This window comes from Myotis myotis, unplaced genomic scaffold (assembly GCF_014108235.1).
Source record: "Myotis myotis isolate mMyoMyo1 unplaced genomic scaffold, mMyoMyo1.p scaffold_m19_p_18, whole genome shotgun sequence".
Classification (NCBI taxonomy): Eukaryota; Metazoa; Chordata; class Mammalia; order Chiroptera; family Vespertilionidae; genus Myotis; species Myotis myotis.
The window spans coordinates 30,683,754-30,708,128 of NW_023416322.1; the positions used below are offsets into that span (position 1 = coordinate 30,683,754).

General features: G+C 50.9%; 1 protein-coding gene across 3 annotated transcripts; it reads left to right on the forward strand.

The window, feature by feature from the left end:
• Positions 1-1,474: 1,474 nt before the first annotated feature.
• On the forward strand, positions 1,475-23,528 carry CGN (cingulin). 3 transcript variants are annotated; one of them, XM_036343542.1, is made up of 21 exons: positions 1,475-1,588; positions 6,787-7,667; positions 8,358-8,458; positions 8,586-8,655; positions 8,747-8,842; positions 10,313-10,440; positions 11,368-11,500; positions 11,777-11,989; positions 12,834-12,982; positions 13,239-13,371; positions 16,043-16,243; positions 16,592-16,798; positions 17,195-17,452; positions 18,348-18,518; positions 19,209-19,370; positions 19,723-19,812; positions 19,971-20,054; positions 20,154-20,272; positions 21,049-21,157; positions 21,545-21,708; positions 22,027-23,528. In XM_036343542.1, exons 2-21 carry the CDS (start codon positions 6,801-6,803, stop codon positions 22,166-22,168), a joined length of 3,597 nt encoding a protein of 1,198 aa, XP_036199435.1. In that variant the 5' UTR covers positions 1,475-1,588; positions 6,787-6,800; the 3' UTR covers positions 22,169-23,528. The 3 variants fall into 3 exon arrangements, with proteins under 3 accessions (XP_036199435.1, XP_036199437.1, XP_036199434.1); XM_036343544.1 differs by lacking the exon at positions 1,475-1,588 and adding an exon at positions 5,900-6,021; XM_036343541.1 differs by lacking the exon at positions 1,475-1,588 and having other exon boundaries at positions 8,747-8,836.
• Positions 23,529-24,375: the final 847 nt, after the last annotated feature.

Sequence of the window (24,375 nt, forward strand, 5' to 3'; positions counted from 1 at the left end):
AGTGCTGGGGTGGGAGTCTCCTTTACCACCCTTACTTCTTATTTACTACAAATACGCTAAGTCTCTGGGTCAGTTCAACATTCACACACACACACACACACACACACACACACACACACACACACACTCCCCGTTTCACACCTCCCGCATCCACCACACTCATCAGGGGAGGAACGGTCCGAGGGCCACTTTATCTTCGGGTCCCCACCCCCACACCGCTTTTTGCTGTCCCTGCCCAGGGCACGGGCTGGTTGGATGACTCTAACCTTTCATAAAGCTTCCTTTGGAATGCAGAGACTTTGCATCCCAGCTAAGAAACTGGTGGATGGACTTTACCCTTCAGGACACACACCTAGCTTCTGAAGCCCGGGGGGAGGGGAAAGAAATAGTTTCCGTGAACAAACCGGACTGTCAGCTGCATTTCAGACTCCTCTTTAACCCTAAATGCGTACACAAGAGACGTTTGTGGACAAGATCCAGAGCCCAGCGACGTGAGCTAACTCACACTCTTTGCTACATATCTCAATGGCTACCATCTAGGTAGGAAGCCAACCTTCACAGCCGTGCTGTTTAACCACAGCTGGTGTATTAGCAGTGCCTCGAGTTTGCTGAGCACCCCCTCCCCCAACTTTACTCTCCTGGGGGCTGGGGTCAACTCCCCCACTTTTTAAATAGTGGATTTACAATCTGGGGTTGAGTCCCCTTCCATTTAGAATGAGGATCATTCCTATTCAATGTAAACTCACCTCCCTCTTCAATGTAAACTCCATCCCCCGTTCCCATTCATTCCATAGATATGTATTAAGCTCTAATATGCACCCAAACAAGAGATCCTGCTCTGGTGGAACTTACCGTAGGACAAAAGGCAAACGATGACTATGATTTCTAAGACTGAGTGACATAATTTGGAAGGTGATAAATACTACGGTGAAAAAGATGTGTGGAGGCCAGGGGATGGGGAAGGAAGTTCGAGATTGGGTTCTGGCGCAGGTTGGGGGAAAGGGAGGCGAGCGGAGTGAAGGAGGCTCCGACGCTGGGGGCCGGGCATATTTTCTGCAGAAGCGACGGAAGAGTAGCCAGGTCTATGCGAAGGTGGGTGCAGGGCAGAAAGCGGGTTGGACAGCGGTGGCGGTTGAGAACATCGGAGGCCGCGAGCTTTTTTCCAGCTGAGCCCAGAAGATGCTCTGGCCCGAGGCTCCCGGGATGGAACCCAGGCGGGGCGCTCTTGGGGGAGGGGACCCCCCAAAAAATGGCCTCCTGCGGCCCCTCGCCGCCCCTCCCGCCGGCCCACGTGACCCAGCCCGCACCTCCCGCCCACCCAGGCTGGCGACCCCGGGTCGGGTGCTGGAGGCGGCCCCGCCCCCTCGGGAAACGGACCAACCGGAGGAAGCGGAGGGCGGGGCGTGTGATGACGACCAATGGGGGTGGAGCTCGGAGGGGAGTAACAGGTTGGTGGGAAGGGGGGGAGGTGGAGGGAGCGTCCAGCGACGGAGGGGCGCGGGGGGGGGGGCCCCGGAACCGCGAGTGCAGCTCTGCCCGAGCCCGAGCCGAGCCGAGCTCGAGCCCGGGAGCGCCGAGCTCGGCTAGGGTGAGTGAACCGGGTCGGGGCAAGGGCACCTGAGAGGCCAGCGGGCCTCAGGTGTATTCCCGAGGGGCGGGGGTCGTGGCGATCAGGGCTGCCTCCCTCCGGGGCCCAGGTGCTGAGTTGGGAGCGGGAGAGGAGGTCAAGGTACAGTGGGAGTTCTGATTAAGAGCAGGTCCCCACTCTGGGGTGCAAGAGGCAGGTGCCTGGGAGGGTGCCAGGTGCCTGGGAGGGTGCCAGGTGAGGGAGGGGCGCCCGAGGCGAAGGTTATTCCCAGGACAGAAGAGCGTTTCAGAGCCCGGATCTCTCTGGAGGTCAGGCGCCCAGTCCCAGCGGCAGACTTTCTGGGGGAGACTGGGGTGCTGGAGAGGAAGGAGTTCGTCTTCGCTGGGCAAAGGGCTCGGAGACGGAAGGGGGAGGGCATGGGAAGGTGCCGCTTCCCCGAAGCTGTACCCCGACGGGACGGCCGGGATAGCTGGTGCTGACACCCCTCTGGCTTTGAGATGGCTCTGCGGTGTGGCACCTGCTCTCGCCAGTCACCTGCAGGTGAAGACAGTCGCAAATAAGCGACACCGAGGGGCGGACCAAGGGGGCTCCCATCTCCTTGCTGGTGTGAAACTAAGGCTTTCGGTTTCTGTCCTCTTTGCTTTCATGGCAGGGATAATTTTTCCTTCTTCCTCTTGAGAGAGTGCCTCCCTAGAAAGGGATAGGAGGAAGCAAGATCCTCAAGCCTACAGAATACCTAGAACTATTTATTTCTCATGAGGCCTCTTTCTGGGAAGAATCAAGCCCTCCCCCCACGCACAGGTACCTTCTCCTGCACTTTTAGAGGGGCCATTGGGTGAGGTTTGGGAGCCTAACCAGTCTCCTGGGTGCCTCTCGGAAGAGTCCCATTACTCCCTGAGACCACCCCTGACATCCCTGACTCCCAGACCATGATGGCTCTCAGACTGGCAGTAGGCACGAGTGATGCAGGAAACAGACAGGGGCTCTTCAGGAGACCATAAGACTTGAGGGGAGTTAGCACCTCCAAGTCTCCAGCTGGATGAGAGGTGCACACTGGGGCCCCGGCAAGACTTGTGAGGCAGATTCCTTTGCCTTAGGCAGGAAAGGGAGCCAGAGCCAGCCTTAGCTTGGCCCCTTTGATGCCCTGCCTGAGGAAAGTTGTTGTAATTGGGAAATAATTAGCAACCGCTCTGTTGCCTACACGTGCCTCCGTACCTCTTCTTTCATCCTGGATATTTGGGAGTAGGGGGCTGGCGCCAGGGGACTGATAAGCCCGAGATTTGCCTGACCCTAAGAGGATCTGGCTTCCTAGGGTCTCACCTGCATGCCTTCACCTCCATGGGAGGTCAGAAGGGGACAGAGAGGGCTGCTTTTCCTCGAGTGGGGGAGGGGAGGACTAAGGTCCAGAGAGGTGGCCAAGGTAAAGGTGGGATCAGGAATGCATCTTCGGGGACTTGAGAGGGAGGAGGAGAGAGAGGCCAAGTCTTCCTGCCACACACTGGCCGGTCCTTCACCAGGTTCTTTGTGCATCTGCTCCTCCCGCCTGTTCCCCCTCTACCTTCTGCCTCCTCCTTCAGAGCCTGGGCCCTGGCATCTCTGCGGGACAGAGTCCCTGCCCATGGTTTTGCCCCTCGGCCTCCTCTGTGGTGTGGAGTAACTCAGGCCTTACCAGCTGCCCGCGGAGTCTCCCTGGCCCTCCCTTTCCTCTTGCCTCTCAAACCAGTCCAGCCAGTTTGCAGGGGCCCAGTTCCTCATTGTGTTTTTTTTTTCCCCCCCTCACTGGCCAAGCAGCTCTAGCCTGGCTCTCAGGTTTCGGCTTTTTTAGTGGACCGAGCCAGGAGTCCACTTGCGGGATTCTTTTTGGATTCACAGGGAACCTTCTTATCTCTGCAACGAGGAGAACATAGGAGCTGAATGATCAAGGTCACTGAGCTGCCCTTTTCCATTTTGACCATTTGCTTTCCTTGTTACTTCTGAGGGGAGTCTAATCTCTATTCCAGTTCTCCCGTTTTCTAAATCTGCCAAGTATGTAGCGGCTAGCTTATTCCCCAGCCCTGGTCTATCGGTTTTTCCGCACAGCCCAAACCACCCCACCCCCACTTCCTGCCCGTAGTGCAGAGACCCTGTCACTCCTAGTTGGGAGCCAGACGCTATGGCTGGGCCAGAGGTGATGGAATTGGGGCAGGGCAGGCTAATGTGTAACTCAGGGGGAAGTGGCTGTTTGGTACCAGTGCAGTGTCCTTCCCCTCGGTGCAGACCGGAAGGACAGGGGCAGACAGATGAAGCTGAATTGCCTTGAGCCCTGGTCTCTGCCCAGGGTACAGTTGGTGAGGGACGCCTTGGGCACAGCCAGGGGAGGGAAAAGCAGGGTCAGGCATCTGGTGAGAGTGAAGGCGCTGCACTCCATCTATGTTGCCTGGCGCTAGATCACTGTTTACCTGCCTCTGAGCCTTACGCAAGGCTTTGGAGCTGCTCTGCTCCCTGGCCCCGCCCCGCTGTCCTCTGTAACTGAAGGCGGATAGGTTTCGGGTTTTCCGTGTTGAATCATTTAGAGCCCTGCTTTCTGACCCACCCCAAAGATTCCTTCAGCCCTCCTGGCCTCTGACCCACACGTCCTGGGACTGAAGGTGTGTGAGGTTCTGGAGTCACTGGGACCGGAGGGTGCGGTCGAGGGTGCCTCCCAACAACTTGCTGCTCTTGGGTGAGCAAGGGGCTGTGCACTCTGCCGAGCCAAGCCTGGGAACTTCTTGACCTGGATCTTGAAGATCAGGAGATGTCCTGGCAGGGTAGAGCTGTATGATGAATAAATAATGTGACTTCTGAGAGCTTGCAGTCTAGGCACATCTGGTTCCAAAATTATGACTGAGGAGGGCAAGGCGTCCAGGCCAGGAAGAGGTCTTGTTACTAGGGCAGACGAGAAATGGCCATGAGGAATCTTTGGGCAAATCCCACTGCTATGTGAGGCTGCCTTGGTTCAAGATACAACCTTGAACGAGTATTTACCCACATCTACAATGTGCCAGATCCTGGGGACACAGGAGTCAGCGAAGAGCCATGTTCTTCTGTCTTTGAGGAGCTTATAGCCTAGTGGGGGGACAGACAGGAAGCAATGAATCGCTGTGATAAATATATAAAAATAAGCTGAGGCAGACTCACTGAACGACAATGGTGGAGCATGTAGCATGGTTATGACCTAGTTTGTGAGGAGTGGTGAGGGAAGGCTTCTCAGAGGAAGTGACATCCATCTATGAGCCAGGTGACGCCAGGAAGTCCTGTTGAAAGTAGCAGCAGGTGTGCAGGGTACTTACTGTGTTGTCAGTTTCGCGACAGGCATATGCTTCGAGGGGAACTCATGTTTAATATCTTGACGTTTTTATTCAAGTAGAACACCAGTAAATAAAGTGCAAAAATATTGAGTGTATAACGATACATTTTTTACAGTTGTGTACACCCATGGAATTATTGTCTAATTCTCACAGGTAATTACCTCCTGAGGTATGATCGCTATACCCATTTGAAAAATGAGGAAACTGAGACTCGGAAAAGTTGTGATTGGCCCAAGGTTATGTACATCGGGTGAAGAGCAGAGCTAGGATTCCAGGCCAGATCCTGACTCTAGTCCAGTGCCTTTTCTACTGGATGAGTGGTTTGGAAAACATATCCCTTTGCCTTGTGGCTTCTTTTCTGATTCCATTTCTTACTTGAATTCCAACATAGGGCCCTGACAACTAAATAGCCTGCTATGTAGGGCAGTGATGGCGAACCTTTTGAGCTCTGCGTGTCAGCATTTTGAAAAACCCTAACTTAACTCTGGTGCCGTGTCACATATAGAATTTTTTTGATATTTGCAACCGTAGTAAAACAAAGACTTATATTTTTGATATTTATTTTATATATTTAAATGCCACTTAACAAAGAAAAATCAACCCAAAAAATGAGTTCGCGTGTCACCTCTGACACGTGTGTCATAGGTTCGCCCTCACTGGTGTAGGGTATCTGAGTCAGATTAAGACCTTGGTTAAGGTCTTCCCTGATGCTTGAAGAGTGGAAGACAGGGGTCCTTGGACCTTAAGGTGTTCGTGTGACCCTCTTGAGATTCTGTGGTAAAGATCGGGTGGGCTGTCTTCTGCGGGGGAGGGGGTATTGCTTTCATTATGTTCTCTAATGAAGTCTCAACACTGAAAAAGGTGTTGAGGTGTGTTTTTTTCCCCCCAATAAGGGGCTCCTCCCTCCCTGTTCCTTTCTCTAGAGGGTAAGGGCCTGGAATGCTAGGAATGCTCTTCCTTCTGCAGGAGACTCCCTCCCATCCAGCCCTTCCTCACCTGGAGTTTGGCCCTACCTTCTCCTCTCACCAGTTTCCTGGGCTTCCCAGCACTTCTACAAGCCCTTGCCAAGTTTCCTTGGCCCAGAGCTCCCCTGGGAGGTGGAGCTGGGTATGTTTGTGTCTTTGTCTGGCACGTTAGAGGCCCCTCCTCCAGTTTGGTGCAAGGCTCTAGTGGAGATTAGCAGAAGCTGGAGTTCTTATTCACTGCTCCTCCCCAAGTTCCGGGCGCCAGAGCACACCTGCAGGACATTCCATTTGCTGACGCTGAGCTTGGGCAATGTGGACGGGGGAGCTGGTCTGTGGGTGGGCTTGGCTCTGGCCCTCAGGTGGCACAAGTCTGCCTGTCCTGGGGCCCCTTGGACTGGCACTCTAACATGTTATTTACGTATGTTTTTCTTGAATAGGCAACACATCTGCACGGTTCCAAAATTCAAAAGGGACAAAGAGAGATATTCCATAGAAAGCCAGTCACTTACCCATCCTTGTCCCTCGCTCTCAGTACCCCCAATCCAGATACATCACTGCTGTCAGCTTGCGCATCCCAGAAATGGGCTAGAAATCTTGGGGTTCTTCTGTATTTGAAATGAGCTGTAGGACTGGAGGCCCTATTGTTCCATTGGGTGGAGGTGTCTGTTAGGCAGGGCTTGTTAGAAATGGAAATCGTCAGGCCTCGCTCCAGACCTACTGAGTCAGAAACTCTGGGAGTGGGTCCAGCAGTGTGCGTTTTCATAGGCTTTGGGGATGCTTCTGCTGCTCAGATCAAGTATGAAAACCACAGTTTTCCACGGAAGGAACTGGTAGGACAATCACCTTCACACAACTGGGGAGAGGAGGTTCCTGGGTTTCTGCTTACCTGCTTTTCTTCATCTTCTAGGACCCTTTTGGCCGATGGAGCAGGCATTCACCATGGCCGAGCCCCGGAGCCCTGTAGACCATGGAGTCCAGATTCGCTTCATCACAGATCCAGTGGGCACCACAGAGATGGGCACCCTGCGTCATGGGGGGCGACGCCCAGCTAAGGATGCAAGAGCCAGCAGCTATGGGGTCGCCGTGCGCGTGCAGGGCATCGCTGGACAGCCCTTCGTGGTGCTCAACAGCGGGGATAAAGGGAGCGACTCTTTTGGGGTCCAAATCAAGGGAGCCAACAGCCGAGGGGCCCCGGGAGCTCTGAGTTCCGACTCGGAATTCCCCGAGAGCTCCTACTCTCGGGCCAAGGAGTTGTCTGGCCGCTTGCAGGACAGCATGTCTGATGAGGAGCCTGGGGCCCACTGGAATGGACGGCTCCAGCGCTCCCAGTCCCAGGCCTCGCTGACAGGCCCTGCCCCTATGGGTCCGGGCAACAGGAGCACCAGCCTGCTGGAGCTGGCCCCCCATGAAGCTCCCCCAGGGAGCACCATTGACACTGCTCCTCTGTCTTCAGTGGACTCACTCATCAACAAGTTTGACAGTCGCCATGGGGGCCAGGCCCGGGGCCGGACTGGCCGCCGCATGCGTTCGATGCCCCCTGAACAGCGCAAGCGGAGCCAGAGCCTGGACAACCGGCTCCCACGGGACACCCTTGAGGAACGGGAGCGCAGGTCCCCCACCCACTGGAGCCCTAGCAGAAAGCCTGACAACCACGTGGGCAGCTTGAAACAGCCGATACAGAGCCAGAACTCTCCCAGTGGGTTCAGCCGTTCCCGTCAGACCCAGGACTGGGTCCTTCAGAGTTTTGAGGAGCCTCGAGGGAGAACACAGGACCCTGCCATGCTGCAGGTCAGACCCCACCTCTCTGCTCCCAAGCCCTGGCCCCTTCTCGTCAGCCCTGACCCATGCCCTGGGACCCCTTGCTGGTTCAAATAACCGAGGGCAGAAAGTTTCCACCTTTTGTCTTTCACCTTTTTCCATCCACGTGGACAGATTGCCATGGGCAAAATTAGAAAGGAAACAGAACTAACTGTAAAATCACCATTCACAAGCATGGATAGTGACTTTCTGTGCCTCAGTCACTAGCGTTCGCTAGGACTGTCATGTGCGTAAGGCAGGCTCGGAGGATAGGAGCAGCTCCCTGGTGCTCTTGCCAAAACTCCCATCTTTGTCTCCCACTCAGGAATGCAAATAAGTGGGGGAGTGATTTTACCCTGAGACAAAGTGAAGCCCATTCTAATAGTATATCACTTACAAACGCGAATACATGAACTGTCATTAGTGCAGAATTACTTGTGATACAGCTCACCGTTGGTTGAGATCTGCTTGTTGAGGAAAAGCTGGTTTGCAACAGTAGCAAGAGGTGTATCCTCCCTGGCCTGTGGCTCAGGCCTCAGTGGTCCTGCTGCCTCTTTACCTGGCTTCAGGCTTGCTCATGCTTGAAGGGCCTGGTCTCCTAATTGCCACTTCTGGCCCATCTGAACCTCACACAGGCTTCTGGCTTAATATTCCTGTTTCTTTGGGTTTACTATTTTGCAGTTTAAATCAACTCCAGACCTTCTTCGAGACCAGCAGGAGGCAACCCCATCAGGCGGTGTGGACCACGTGAAGGCCACCATCTATGGCATCCTGAGGGAGGGGTGAGTGGGACCCCCCTTCTTTCCTTCTAGCTTCCTTTCCCATCCCCCAGGCTCTTCACCCTAACTCCCCTCATCTCCGCTACCTCTTCCCTCCCCTAACCTTTGCTTCTGTCCTTTTATCCCCCAGGAGCTCAGAAAGTGAAACATCTGTGAGGAGGAAGGTCAGTTTGGTGCTGGAGCAGATGCAGCCTCTGGTGGTGAGTGGCCTTCTCAAGGTGGGAGCAAGGGTCAGGGTCAGGGTCAGGGTCAGCGTGGACTCACTTCCTTCCCCACCGTTGTCTCCGGCAGATGGCCGCTTCTGGTTCTGCTAAGTCCCCGGCAGGGCAGGGCGAACTCAGCCGAAAAGTGGAGGAGCTACAGCAAAAGCTGGATGAAGAGGTGAAGGTGAGGGGAGGCTAGAGGTGAGGGGAGGAAGAACCACTGTGGGGAGAACCTTAACCTGGGCTGGCTTCTCCAAGTAATGGGATAAGCACGCCTGTGTCCTGTGAGACAAGGGTGTGTGCCAGTCCCAGCAAGGACGTCTGGGCTTCCCTGGAGCTTAGACGGGAAGAGCACATTCATCAGGAGTCCAGCTACTCTTCATTCCATTTCCCTCGGCAGTTCCCATCCTGGCGCTGCCACTTACTGGCCGTATAAATCTGGAGCAAATTACTTACCTCAGTTCTTTTTTCATCATCATCATAATGACGGTGATAATAGTAGCTGTCCTTTATTAAGTATAATTTTTGTAGTAGGTGCTCTTCTGGATACTGTGTAATAATTATAGTGACCCTGTAAGGTAGGCATCCTGGACTTTTTTTTTTTTTATGAGAAAATTGAAGGTCAAAGAGGTTAAGTGAATTGCTCAAGGTAGTAAGTTGCAGAGAAGACATTTGAAATCACAAGTTAATTTATTCTAACATCTATGTACTTCCCTTCCCGCCCCTCCCCCCCTCCCCCGCAAAAAAAAAAAAAAAAAATACTGCTTCCAATGTTTTCAGTATTGCCTGTATGTTGTTGGTGCTCCGTAAGTGGTGGGTTGTAACTGCCTTTGTTTTCTGTTTGGTGTCATAGTTAAATGGTGAGCTGTGAGGCAAACTAACAGTTCAAATCCTGGCACCCTTAGTTGTTGGCTTTGTAGCACCTTGGGCAAGTTCTTTAACTGTTCTAAGCCTCCATTGCCTTGACTGTAAAGTGGGGAGAATAATTGAACTGTATTCGTTAGCTACTGCTGTGTAACAAATTTCCTCAAAGCTGAACATGCAAACATCTCCCAGTGTCTGAGGAGCAGCGTAGCTGGGCAGTTCTGGCTCAGAGTCTTTTATGAGGTTCCATTCAAGGTACTGACTGGAGCTACAGTTATTGGAAGAGGTGACTGGAACTGGAGGATCTGCTTCTAAAATGGCTGATTCTATGGCTGTTGGTTGGAGGCCTCCGTTCCTTGCTGTGTGGATCTCTTCATAGGGTAGCTTGCAACATGTCCCTCCAATATGGCAACTGCCTTCCCCCAGAGTGAGTGAAATGAGAGAGAAGGAAGCTGCGATGCCTTTTTTATGACCTTTTTTATGATCTCGTCTCAGAAACTACATGTCATTCCCCCCTTTTTCTATTTGTTAGAAGAGAGTCCCTAAGCTCAGCCCATACTCAAGGGCAGAGCCTTCCCTTTTTGAAAGGAATTTAAAAAATTTGTGGATGTATGTTAAGCCATCACAAATACCAAGGCTTCTTATGAGGATTAAGTGCAGATAACCTGCATAAGTTCCCTAGTACAGAGCTTGCTATATAGTGAGTGTCAGTAAATGTTAGAATTCCCATGATTCCTGGTCCTTCTCAGAGGCTTTCCTTGCTCTCCACATGCTTTCCTTTCCTTTTCAGAAACGGCAGAAACTGGAGCCATCCCGGGTTGGGCTGGAGCGGCAGCTGGAGGAGAAGGCGGAAGAGTGCAGCCGACTGCAGGAGCTCCTGGAGAGGAGGATGGGGGAGGCCCAGCAGAGCACGAAGGAGTGAGTGCAGCTGATGGTGCATGGGAGTGGCGTTGGGGAGGCTGCATGGGGCCCGAGGTTGGATTTAGAGGTTGCCTGTGGGCAAAGGGAGACAGGGAATTCTCCAGAAGCTGAAAGGGGCTGGCAGAGATGGTGTAAAGATAGGTATGACCCCTTTCTTTACCTTCTCAATCAATAATGGTGATGGTGCATGAGTTAGGTTACCTGGTTTGCCTCTCAGCCTCAGGTTTTTCATCTGTAAAATGGGGTTAATGATAGTACCTCTCAGGATTGTTGTGGGGATTCAGTCATTCATTCAGCAGATGTTTTTGCAATGAATGCTGTGTGATGCACTGATCTAGAGTCCTGAGGCACATCAGTGAACCGTACAGAGGAAGAGCCCTGCTCTTCAGAAGCACAGTTTCTAGTGAGAGGTAACACACTGTAAACAATAAATATATTCTTAAGTAAATTTTTCATATGTGAGAAGTAGAGTAAGTTATAGCAGATCAGAAGGGCCAGGTTATGGGGGAGCAGGTTACAGTATTAAATAAAGTAGTTAGGGGAGGTATTTTTTGTTGTTAATCCTCACCTGAGGATATTTTTTCCATTGATTTTTTTTAGAGAGAGTGGATGGATGGAGGGAGGGAGAGAGGGAGAGAGAGAAACATCAATGTGAGAGAGACACATTGATTGATGGCCTCCCACACGTGCCCCAACGGGGCCAGGAATTGAACCCATAACCCAGGTACATGCCCTTGACTGGGAATGGAACCCTTCAGTCTGCAGGCCAACACTAACCATTGTACAGCACCAGCCAGGGCTAGGGGAGTTCTTATTAAGATTTAAACAAAGACTTGAAGGAGGTTTAAATGAAATGATATATGTAAAGTGTTTAGAAAACTCTCTGACATGTAGTGTTCAATAATGTGGTCTGTTGTTAATTAGGCTCCAGAACATGAAGCTCCGCCTGGACCAGGGCGAGAGGGTGCGACATGGGCTGGAGACCCAGGTGATGGAGCTGCAGGACAAGCTGAAACAGGTCCAAGGTCCTGAGCCTGCTAAGCAAGTGCTAATGAAGGTAGGGAGGTGGGTTGGGGACCCCAGCCCCTGCTTCCTTTCAGCTAGAGCACCCTCAGAGTATGGGAGTACCCCTAAGTATGCTTCCAGACAGACCTAATAGAGCCCAGAATGGTGGGTTTTCCCCTAGGCCTCTTGGAGGTCACAGAGCACCTGGTACCAGGCCTAACAGATTACAAGGCACTTGGTAAAAATGTTATGATTGACTGAATGAATGTCTAGACAGGTGGATCCTACCTGGTGGTCACCTCTGTACCTGCACTTTCACTTTCCCCAGGACTTGTTAGAGACCCGGGAACTTCTTGAAGAGGTCTTGGAGGGGAAACAGCGGGTAGAGGAGCAGCTGAGGCTGAGGGAGCGGGAATTGACAGCCCTGAAGGGGGCCCTGAAGGAGGAGGTGGCCTCCCGTGACCAGGAGGTGGAGAATGTCCGGCAGCAGTACCAGAGAGATGCGGAGCAGCTTCGCCGGAGCATGCAAGACGCAACCCAGGCATGTGACAAGAGCAGGGCCTGGGAAGGGGGCTACCCTGAGGTCTTGGTATTTTTGGACTTTTCATGGCTGTCATGGGGCTCCCCCTAAAAGACACATATGAGACGTAATGAAAACCTTGGTCAGGAAACCTGTAGTGGCAGAGGAGGGCGTGCAGGTCGGAAGTACCAGAGGGTGTGTAGTCAAAACCCCATGGGGAAATAATGGGAGGAGGCTTCCTGTAGATCAGGGGTGGGGAACGTCCGGCCTGCGGGCCATGTAAGGCCCGCAAAATCATTTGGTCTGACCCTGCCAAGGCATTAGGGGTGAGTTAATTAAATGTTTGACCAGATATAGCAGGCTAATTTTTAAGTTGATAATTTTTAAAAATATATATATATTTTATTAATTTTTTATAGAGAGGAAGGGAGAGGGATAGTTAGAAACCTTGATGAGAGAGAAACATCGATCAGCTGCCTCCTGCACACTCCCCACTGGGGATGTGCCTGCAACCAAGGTACATGCCCTTGACTGGAATCGAACCTTGGACCTTTCAGTCCGCAGGCCGACACTCTATCCACAGAGCCAAACCGGTTAGGGCTTAAGTTGATAATTTTGTATGGCCCGTGAATGATGTTACAAATATCCAAATGGTTATTGTCAGAAAAAGGTTCCCCACCCCTGCTATAGATAATGGAGGGTGTAGATAATGACCTGGAGGGAGAACCTTCCCTTAGCATTGCACCAGGTTTCACCGGGTGTCGCCGGATGCCCTCGGCCTGGGCCTGCCCTTCTACATTCTCACTGGTGTGAAGTGAGCTCTCCCGTCTAAGCCTTCTGGTCCTCTGACTCTCCCCTTCCTTAGGACCATGCAGCATTAGAGGCCGAGAAGCAGAGGATGTCGGCCCTGGTGCGGGGGCTGCAGAGGGAGCTGGAGGAGACCTCAGAGGAGACAGGGCATTGGCAGAGCATGTTTCAGAAGAACAAAGAGGAGCTTAGAGCCACCAAGCAAGAGTAAGGACCTTGCCCCTCTCCCAGGAATACATATCCATGATTCTTATCCATAGCCCACTTCCTTTCCACTCCTGCTACACTCTCTCCTCTCTGCTTCTCAAACTGCTATTTTTTATATCCACCTTCCTCCCTCCTGAGACTGGGTACCCAGTGGATTAGCCTCCAGGGAGGTGGTTTTCATTGTCCTGCTAACCTCTCCCAGGCAGGTGGCCTGACCCTGTGCCTTTCCCCTTTTAATTCACCTGTCTGGGCTCAGACTCATGCAGCTGCGGATGGAGAAGGAGGAGATGGAAGAGGAGCTTGGGGAGAAGATAGATGCCTTGCAAAGGGAATTAGGGCAGGCCCGAGCTGGTGCTGGAGAGTCTCGCCAGGCGGAGGAGCTCAAGAAGGTATTTGGGAGCTGGGGGCAGAAGGGAAGGTTGGGGTGTTAGGAGCGTGCCTCGCCTTTCCATGAGGATCCCCACATGAATGTGGCTATCTCCCGTGGGCTTGGTTTGCAGGCCCCATCCTGCCTGCCCAGCCGTATTTCATCCCAGCACACAGTCTTTGACCCAGCAGGGCTGGCTGGTCTCACTGAGAATAGAAGTTTCTAGGGGAAATGGCTCTCAGTGGCCAGGTTGAATAGTATATCAAGAAGCTGCTGGCTGCTTCCCAAGAGACCTCATGCGTAACGGCATTTAGGTGAATTTGTGAAACTTCAGGGTCATTTCTTTTGCAAGTTTGGAAACCTAACTTGGTCACATAGCAAGAGCTGCTCTGTCTCTCAGAGGGTACTCATTAACTAAATTTTAAAACAAACATTAGAAGATCTGTTTATTCACTTACAATGAGAGTTGTCGCCACATGGACTGGAATACTTGCATTGGCACAGCCAGCTGACCTAATTGGGAAGCCACGTGGTAATTTGAAAGCTGCGTAGAGAGTATAGAATCCAGGTGTAGAATTAAATGTTTTATCATACATGGATATTTTATAAATGTTAAGGGCATAAAATTGAAGTGAACACACAAATACTTTTTTCATATTCCTAGAATTAGTTTATCAAGGACAAGAAAGCAACCAATTGTTTTGGGTGATTTAGAAACTTAGAAAATATTTTCATTAATTTTAGAGAACTGACATTTATGGCCGCCTGAGTTTCCTTGTAGGTCTACATTCCTTTGATTCACTCTGCTGGTTTCAAATGCTATACATAGCAGGTGCTCAGTTAATAAGTATTAATTAATCAATGCTTATTTATCATGCCTTTACTATAAGACTGCCTAATTGTAATCAAGGTAATCATATTTTTAAATGATGATTTCCCAGATACATAAATGCCTGAGCTTACCACAAAGTATTTGGTGGAGAAAAACATAATAAATGTTAACCAAATATATTTGTTGGTTATGAAATCAAAAGTACTCTTAAATTTTTAAGATATTTAATTTAAAATATTGTTATGAAGTGAACAAGTATCAAGGATAGTCTGAAATCTGTTCACTACATTAGTTGACATAGTGAACCTAGGCATTCCTCTGGACAATCTCAGTTGATATATTATGCTGGATAAAGCAAAAAAGTAATAACTAGTATTTAATTTATCTCATATATTAAGTATATTTTATCAAGTATTTAGCCAATAAACAAAGTATACATTAGGAAAACAGACTGACCCAGTTCAATATACAATGTGTTATTTTTCAATGTGTTATTTTTCGTTTTCTTCATAATTAGTTTTGTTAGTTTCTCACATTGAAGACTTACCCTGTGTTATGTAACCTTCCAGCCTAATTACGGTACTGTCTGAATTTCAGAAGTAGCTAATAGCTAAAGAATTAGAACCAGAGCTCATGTTTTAACTTTTTAAAAAAGAAATCAGGGCCGCACCACTACGTATTGTGCCACATATTTTGGTTTTCAAAATATTTTTTAACAGCTAATCCTTTTTTATCCATACCCTCATCTATTCTCATTCCACATAATTTTTTAAATGGAGATTTATTGCCGGAACCGGTTTGGCTCAGTGGATAGAGCGTCGGCCTGCGGACTGAGGGGTCCCGGGTTCGATTCCGGTCGGGGGCATGTACCTGGGTTGCGAGCACGTCCCCAGTGGGGGATGTGCAGGAGGCAGCTGATCGATGTTTCTCTCCCATCGATGTTTCTGGCTCTCTATCTCTCTCCCTTCCTCTCTGTAAAAAATCAATAAAATATATAAAAAAAAAAAAAAAAGGAAAAGAGGAAATAAATAAATAAATAAATGGAGATTTATTCCGTATGTCATAAAATTCACCCTTATAAAGTGTATAATTTAGTGATTTTAAGTATATTCACAAAGTTGTATAACCATCACCACTATCGAATTACAGAACATTTTCATCATCCCAGAAAAGACCCCTATATCCATGAGCAGTCATTCTTCCCACCCTGGCAACCACTAATCTACTTTCGATCTGTGCATTTGCCTATCCGGACTTCACATTTAAATGGATTCCTAGAACATGCAGCTTTTTTTTTTTTTTTTTATGTCTGGTTTCTTTCACCCAGTGTAATGTTTTTCACGGTTTACTCATGTAGCAATGATCAGTGCTTTACTTTTTAGGGCTGAATAATATTCCGCTGCGTGGATATACCACATTTGTTTATCTGTTCACCCGCTGGTGGACATTTGGGTCATCCCTCCATTTGAGCTAGAAGGACTAGTGCTGCTACGAGCACTCATGTACACATGTAAAATGAACATGTTTTCGATGCTCTCGGGCATACACAGGGTGTGGCAAAAGTAGGTTTACAGTTGTTCGTATGGAAAACAATACAATGATTCGTAAATAATAATGCAAGAATAAACTCTTGTGTTGCACATGCAACTGTGAACCTACTTTTGCCACACCCTGTGCGTATGTTTCCAGTTGCCGGGTCCTGTGGTCACTCCAGGGTTCACTTTTGGAGACACTACAAACCCCTTTCCCGGGTAGCCACACCATTTTACACTCCCGCCCGCCATGTGCGGGGGTTCAGTTTCTCCACGTGCTGGTGTCCCGGCCGGCCTTCTGTCCTGTTGCCATGCCCCTTCCCTCCTAGGAGCTGCGCCGGACACAGGAGGAACTTAAGGAGCTGCGGGCAGAGCGGCAGAGCCAGGAGGTGGCCGGGCGACACCGGGAGCGGGAGTTGGAGAAACAGCTGAGGGTCGAGGCTGATCGAGGCCGGGAGCTGGAACAGCAGAACGTCCAGCTGCAAAAGACCCTCCAGCAATTGAGACAGGACTGTGAAGAGGCTTCCAAGGCAAGGGGAGTGGGCACAGGGCTTAGGAGGTGGAGGCGGAGGGGTCTGGAGGGCTGAGGAGCCAGAGGGCGTGGAAAATTACCTGTCATGGGTATGTACAGACCAGATCCTTGGTCCTAGTGTGTGGTTGCGGCCGCCAGGATTTGGCCGGGGGAGGCCGGGCTGTCCCTGGTGACTCCCAGTGCATCTCTGTAGGGGTGGGTTTCTCAGGGAAGCTTCTATCCTTCTCGGAAGGCACTATCCTTCTTGGAAGTCCAGTTCTCATGGCCTCTTTGTGGGGGGCTTTTCCTGGGCGTGGACAGTAACCTTGAGCCATGGGGTCTGAGCCGCCACTCTGCACGGCCGCAGGCTCAGATGGCAGCGGAGGCAGAGGCAGCAGTGCTGGGGCAACGTCGGGCAGCAGTGGAAACGACGCTTCGGGAGACCCAGGAGGAGAACGACGACTTCCGAAGGCGCATCCTGGGTCTGGAGCAGCAGCTGAAGGAGGCGCGAGGCCTGGCGGAGGGTGGGGAAGTGGCGGAGGCACGGCTTCGGGACAGGGTGCAGCGGCTAGAGGTCAGTGCCTCTGGTGACCGCCTTGGCTGCCTGCCGGCCCTTTCTCCTCTAGTCCCTGCTGAGTACTCAGCCATCACTTTTATTTTGTCGTTAGTGTGTTTCCGTTCGCGTCCAAGCTCTCTGTTCAGCTTGCCTTTGTTTCCTGGAGTGCGTTTTGGTGTGACCGTCCCAGTCTTTGCACTCGAGGCCTGGACTGGAACAGCAGAGGCCAGGACAGAGGCATTTTTGTCTCTTGTCTCCCAACCTTTGCATGTTCTATGTCTTGATTTTCTTTTCTACTCCATCTGAGCCTGTTTTCGTTGCTCACCCTTTTCTTTCTCTTCTCTCCCATCTACTCACCTCCAAATGGCTAGAGCCCAAGCTTTGCCTTCTCTTGGTCCACTCCCCCTGTCCCAGGCGGAGAAGCAGCGGCTAGAGGAGGCCCTGAATGCAGCCCAGGAGGAGGAAGGGAGCCTGGCAGCAGCCAAGCGGGCACTGGAAGTGCGGCTGGACGAGGCCCAGCGTGGGCTGGCCCGCATGGGGCAGGAGCAGCAGGCACTGAACCGGGCCCTGGAGGAGGAGGCGAAGCAGCGGGAGGCGCTGCGGAGGGGCAAGGCCGAGCTGGAAGAGCAGAAACGCTTGCTGGACAGGACTGTGGACCGACTGAACAAGGAGGTGGGGCATGGGGCGCCTGGGCTCTGGAAGAGGCCCAGCTCATTCAGAAGCTTGCCTGGGGGGACAGGGTGATGTGGGTCAGAATGTGTGCTGTTCGCTTTCCTCAAGTTCATTGTTGGGGAGGCCAAGGTCAAATCTTCAGAGAGTGGCATCCTTCCCACCTCCCCTCAGTGCTTTTGCCCTTCTCCCCACACTCCATTCCTTTAAGGTCTTGATCCTTGGAAATGTCTCCTGGAATTCTCCATTAGAACTCTATAAGACCTAAATGTAAGAATCTTCAGTGGGAGAATTTTGTATTTGGGGTAGCAGAAGGAGGAAGGAAGAAAAAGAAATCAATTGCTTGTTTTCAGCTAAGGTTGTCCTCCCAGTCTCTTACATTATAAAACTAGAGCAAACAGCTAGTATAGTTCATCAGTTCTGAAATGTACATTTTATTATCTCTGAAGGTGAGTTTTGGCTTATAACTGATGGTATATCATAGTTCAATTGGCAAATTTTTCTTAATGATACACCATTGGAATTTTGGGTTTGCTGAAATAAGGTCATTTAAAGTTTATTGTGTATCAGGCACTGTTGTATGTACTTCACATAATTAACTAATATAACTCTCCCAACAACCTTGTGATGTAGGTACTATTATTGTTCCATTTTACAGATGGGGAACTGAGACCCAGAGAGGATAAGTAACTTGCTTCTGGTCACATAGCTAGTAAGTGGTAGAGCCAGAAGTTGAACCCAGGCAATCTATACATTACTAGTAGCCATACCAGAGTCCTAGGCCCAGGACAGAGCAACAAAGGGCTGCTTCAGCAGGAAGGAAGCTCTGGGAGAGTCTTGAGAGCTTGGACCCAGAGAAGAATTGGGTCCTGAAAACGTTCTGTTCTGTGCGTCCCAGCTGGAGCAGATGGGGGATGACTCTAAGCAAGCCCTGCAGCAGCTCCAGGCCCAGCTGGAGGATTACAAGGACAAGGCCCGGCGGGAGGTGGCAGATGCCCAGCGCCAGGCCAAGGAGTGGGCCAATGAAGCTGAGAAGACCTCCGGGGGGCTGACCCGGCTTCAGGATGAGGTAGGAGCTTAAGTGGCAGGAGTGTGGGAACCCTTCCAGTGTCCTTAGTTTGAAGGTCATTGCCTCTTAACTAAACCTGTGGCCCAGGAATCCTGGGAGACCCAGGTTTAGTGTCTAACCCAGCCATGGGCAAACTACGGCCCTCGGGCCGGATCTGGCCCGTTTGAAATGAATAAAACTAAAAAAAAAAAAAAGACCGTACCCTTTTATGTAATGATGTTTACTTTGAATTTATATTAGTTCACACAAACACTCCATCCATGCTTTTGTTCCGGCCCTCCGGTCCAGTTTAAGAACCCATTGTGGCCCACCCCTGATTTAGAGTGACATACAAGGTGGGGGAGGGGGAGGGAGTGGTCTACCCTAGGTACAGACAATAGGGGATGCATTGTCTGTAGAGCAGGGGTTTTTAAACTCAGATGTACATTAGAATCACCTGGGAAGATTTTTAAAAATTCCAATGTTCAAGCTGCATCCTGTACCATTTAAATCATAATCCTTGGGGATCAGTAGTCTAAAAACTCCTCAGGTGATTCCAGTCTGTGCAGGAAGTTTTTAAACAAGAAACAAAAGGGACTAAAAATCATTCTGCTTTTTATTATCACCATACACTGGCAATTCTAAAAATTGCTCCCACCCCTCAATCCCCACCTTACTTCTCTGAGCTGTTGCATTTTCCCTTCTGCCCAGACCCAGAGGCTGCGGCAGGCCCTGCAGGATTCCCAGGCCGATCGGGACACAGCCCGTCTGGACAAGGAGCTGCTGGCTCAGCGGCTGAAGGAGCTGGAGCAAGAGGCCCAGAACAAAAAACGCTCCCAGGATGACAGGACCCGGCAGTTCAAGGGCCTTGAGGTGGGGACATTGTGCGGTGGCCTTGTAGTGGTGGGAGGGGGGTGGAAAGAAGAGGGCCTGGGACCTGGCACAGGTGGGAGATCTGTAGTTTCTCTGTTTTCTCAATCGGGTAATAGGGCTGCCCCACTGAGCAGTAGATTCTGAGGTTTGTCATTCTGCTAAGGGGCCAAGGCCAGAGCAGGCTCCACTCTTTCCCTTTGATGCCACACCTGGTCAGCAGAGGGCACAAGCCCCGTGGTGGCTCTGGGCAGAGGCAAAGACCAACAGGTTCTGGGGATGTGTGAGAGAGAAACGTCTGGAGGCTGGGCTTTGAAAAGGTCCTGATTGGCATCCTGTTGTCCCTCCGCCACAGGAAAAAGTCTCACGGCTGGAGGCAGAGCTAGACGAGGAGAGGAACACTGTGGAGCTGCTGACCGACAGGGTGAATCGCGGCCGGGACCAGGTAACCCCTTCCTTACTCTGCATCTGTGTCTACCTCTGAGCTGAACCTTTGGACTCAGAGTTCAGGGAGCATCCTGCAGTCACTCTGCCTCACTCGGTTCAGCATGGTGGCTCATTGTCAGCTTTCCCCAAGTCTGGTTCCTCTCACCCCTCCCCTAGGTAGACCAGCTAAGGACAGAGCTCATGCAGGAGAGGTCCGCTCGGCAGGACCTGGAGTGTGACAAAATCTCCCTGGAGAGACAGGTGAGGGAGAGTCTTGGGGATGGATCACAGGAGGCAGGGAGAATGGCCACGGAAGGGATCAGAAGAGAGCTAACTGTGGAGGCTTCCTGTCCCTCTCAGAACAAGGACTTGAAGAGCCGGTTGGCCAGCTCAGAAAGCTTCCAGAAGCCCAACACCAGCCTCTCTCAGCTTGAATCCCAGAATCGGGAGTTGCAGGAGCGGCTGCAGGCTGAAGAGAGGTGAGGTGGACCCATATTTCCTCTCTCCTCTGGACTTTTTCTCCTCTGGTGCTCCCTCCATCTTCTACCTCAGACATGGCCAATCTGGCCTGATCTTTTGGAAAACCGAGAGAGAGAGTTGCAGAAATTCTAAAATGTGAATGATGTCTATCTCCCAGTTCTTTGGATCTGTCCTGGATCCTCCCTGGTCTGATGGTGGGGCTCATGACTGAGAGGAGTCTGTGGAGGCACTAGAAGCCCAAATTGGGGTTAATTTAGAAATGGTGGCCGAAACCGGTTTGGCTCAGTGGATAGAGCGTCGGCCTGCGGACTGAAAGGTCCCGGGTTCGATTCCGGTCAGGGGCATGTACCTGGGTTGCGGGCACATCCCCAGTAGGAGATGTGCAGGAGGCAGCTGATCGATGTTTCTCTCTCATCGATATTTCTAACTCTCTATCTCTCTCCCTTCCTCTCTGTAAAGAATCAATAAAATATATTAAAAAAAAAAAAAAAAAAAAGAAATGGTGGCCCTAACCAGTTTAGCTCAGTGGATAGAGCATCAGCCTGTGGACTGAAAGTTCCCAGGTTCGATTCCGGTCAAGGGCGTGTACCTTGGTTGTGGGCTCATCCCCAGTAGGAGGTGTGCAGGAGGCAGCTGATCAATGTTTCTCTCTCATGGATGTTTCTAACTCTCTATCTCTCTCCCTTCCTCTCTGTAAAAAATCAATAAGATATATTTTTTTAAAAAAGAAAGAAATGGTGACTGTCATAGACACCCCTCTACCCCACCGTCTTAGGGAGAAGACAGTTCTGCAGTCCACCAACCGAAAACTGGAGCGGAAGGTTAAAGAGCTGACCATCCAGATTGATGATGAGCGGCAGCATGTCAATGACCAGAAAGACCAGGTAAGGACCATAGCCGGGGCCAAGCAACTGCGCGGCCAGTACATACTGCGTTTGCTTGAAGGCCCAGGTTGGTCCCGTCTCATGGGTCTTCCAAACTTAGACTTTTCTTGTATCAAAATGTAGACTTGACTGAAAGGATTGGATTATAAGAGTTATAGGAAGCACATGTGTTTAGTGCCCAGGATGTGTGAGCTTCTCTTTCTAAGTCTTACACATGTGTTAACTCATTTAATCCCCAAGACAAAGCTGTGAGCTGAGGGAACTTGCTCATGGTCACAACGTTTTCCAAGGGGCAGTGGTCCCTCGTCAAGATTGCTACAGGGGAGGGTCCCAGGCCACGGTGGCAGCAGATGCTTTTCTAATGTGGGGACTTGGTATCCTTCCCAGCTAAGCCTGAAGGTGAAGGCTTTGAAGCGGCAGGTGGACGAAGCAGAAGAGGAAATTGAGCGCCTGGACGGCCTGAGGAAGAAGGCCCAGCGTGAGCTGGAGGAGCAGCATGAGGTCAATGAACAGCTCCAGACCCGGATCAAAGCTCTGGAGAAGGACTCCTGGTATGGGCTGCTTTACTGCCCCTGCCCCATCGGGATAGTGGAGGAGGGGGATGGGCTCTCCTGGCTGACCTCAAAGGGAGAAGAGGATCTCTCAGATGGGACTTGGAAGTCACTTATTCCTGGCTGGAAGCCAGTATGATTACCTTTTAGTATCTCAGCCTCTATTCTATACCCCATCTCCCCAAATCTCTGATTAGTGGGGGATCTTGGGAGTAGCTTTAGGTCTTAGAAGAATTGGGAGTCTCTTTAGCATGAAAAGTTTGGCTGTCTCAATCTTTCTACCTCCTTCCATGACCAGTATTCCTCTCTTTGACTCAGGCGCAAAACTTCCCGCACAGCTGCTGAGTCAGCCCTCCAACACGAAGGGCTGAGCTCAGACGAGGAATTCGACAATGTGTACGATCCTTCCTCCATCGCATCACTGCTTACGGAGAGCAACCTGCAGACCAGCTCCTGTTAGCTCGCGGTCCACAAGACCCAGAAGCCACGCTCGAGGCCTATCCTGGCCAGCCCTGCTTTGCCCTGCCTCAGATTCCTCATTCTTTCGGGAGACACAATCATTCAGACCTGAGACAGAGAGTGGTGGTGATAAAAGGGTATCAGTGCTAAGGTGGTAGCAGACTTTCCTCTAGAGGAGTGGGTATCTTAGGCCACCTGAGCCCTTAAGTGCCGAGCCCTTCCTCTTCTCCCTTACAGCGGCAGGATGGTCAGCAAATAGGTTTGGGGGATTGAGCAGGACAGGAAGGGAGAGAAATTGCCATGTATATAAAGCTTTATTACTTTAGCCCTTAATCCTCAGGCTCAGGGAAATACCCTAGGATATTCTGCAACCTTGATTCCTGTAACCTGCTTTCCTCCCACGCTGGAGCAGGGTGCGAGGACCATTATGGGTGATGGACACGCTGGCGTGGCTCTACCTGCTCCTCGATGCTCCTCTTTGCACAGTCATGGGGCCCATGTGGTAGACCCCCCACCCCTCCCAACCCCACCTCCCAGCCCTATTTTTTATCTTCCCTAAGCAAGTGAGTCCAGAAGAGCCTTTCTCTTCCCCTTTCCATCTTCATTCCTAAATTCCTTCTTTCCTCTCAGTGCCTTAGCCACGGCGAGGAGATAAGGATGCTCTTCTTGCCTTTTATACCTGCACATTCATACCTCTCCAAGGACCAGCCTTTTCCCGTCTGGGGCCCTTATCTTTCCTACGGCCCCAGTAACTGCTCAAGAGAGCTACTGGCTTCTCTGCCCATGAGCCCCTCTGAGAGGGACTTTGGTGGCGCCATGATGAGATGGTGGGGTCTGGTTCTGCTCAGGGTTTCCATCCTTCCTCCTCTCCCTCTGTGACTATGGACGTGTTTATAAGATGGTCATACCTGGGAACACTGACAACTGTCTACACAAGTTGACAAACAAAGGTTTCAGTCCTTCCATGTGGCCTTTCTTGTGGCTTCTCTGACCACCAGATGTGCCCATCCTTACCGGGGAACCAAAGGGCCTTCATCTCAGGAGCTTGGACCTGAGACAGGGCTTCCCAACGGGCTGGAGGCCGACTTGGTAGAAATGGGAAGAGGCAATGGGGGATTTATTTCTCCTTTGGGTTTTGGGGAGAGCCAAGACCTAGTGGGGAGGAGTAAGGGAGATGATTCACCTCATTTCCTAAGGAGGCTCTGTGAGGAGCCTGGGGGAAGAAGAAGGCTGTTCTCACTAATGGCTTGTAATTTCATGATTTAAAAAAATGTTCTGCAAATCAGATATTTTCTCCAAAACCAATCCAGCCTTGATGTTTATTTTAAATTAACTATTAAAATTATATATCTATCCTGAAATCCGTGGCGTGTTTTCTCATTCTTTTTCCTCGCTTATTTGGAGGGCCCCACATTATGAAGAAACCATTTTAACTGCACAATTTAGAGGCTGAAGCTGGGGTTTTCTTGACCTCAGTTTTTAGAGGCCTTTACAACAGATCAGATGGAACCTAGGGAACTGGGTGTTTATAGCACCTCCATTTTCTCCTAAACAAGCTCCTGGGAATAGCTAGACCAGTATATGCCTTCTTTTCAGAATTTGAGGAGACACAGAACTGGGTTTTATTCCCTTGGGGAATAGGGATATCCCCAGCATTCGCCTTCCAGGTACAAAGACCAATATCCATTCCTACCTGGCATGGGAACCTGTCCTTGTATTGCCTTGAAGAGGGAGCTAGCTGTTCACCAAGCACTGCCCAGTCAAGAGTGGGTCAGACCTTTTCCTGCCTACTTCCATGTGGACCATAGCCCAGTGGAGCAGCCACCTGCAGAGAGCAACTTGGCTGGGAAGAGGCTCCAAGGTCTTGCTTGGCCATGCTCTCTTTCAGACCCTTAAGATGTTAACCTGAGCTTGGGGAGCAAATGCCACTGGAGAAATTGAGGCTCATCCTTTCTTAAGAATACAAATTCCTTTTAAGGACACGTCCCACCTCTCCCAACCATATAAGGGCAGCTTTGGTATAATAGCTTCTGCAAAACAAGCCCCACCCAGAGCCAAGCTGGCTTTGACTTTGGCCTGGGCGTCCTGCCAGGGAAGGGCACCTGCCAGACTGGCTTAGGCCAGTCTGAATGAGCTGGCCCTTGATGCTTGCATTTCTATGGTGGAGGAAATTTGTTCAGCTTCACAAAGCCTACAGGCTGGCCTATA

Excerpts from the sequence above, each read along its gene's own strand:
- CGN (XM_036343542.1), top strand. The coding sequence starts at position 6,801 with ATGGAGCAGGCATTCACCATGGCCGAGCCCCGGAGCCCTGTAGACCAT. Across the intron at positions 7,668-8,357 it reads AGGACCCTGCCATGCTGCAG|TTTAAATCAACTCCAGACCT; the intron begins GTCAGACCCCAC and ends ACTATTTTGCAG. Across the intron at positions 10,441-11,367 it reads GCCCAGCAGAGCACGAAGGA|GCTCCAGAACATGAAGCTCC; the intron begins GTGAGTGCAGCT and ends GTTGTTAATTAG.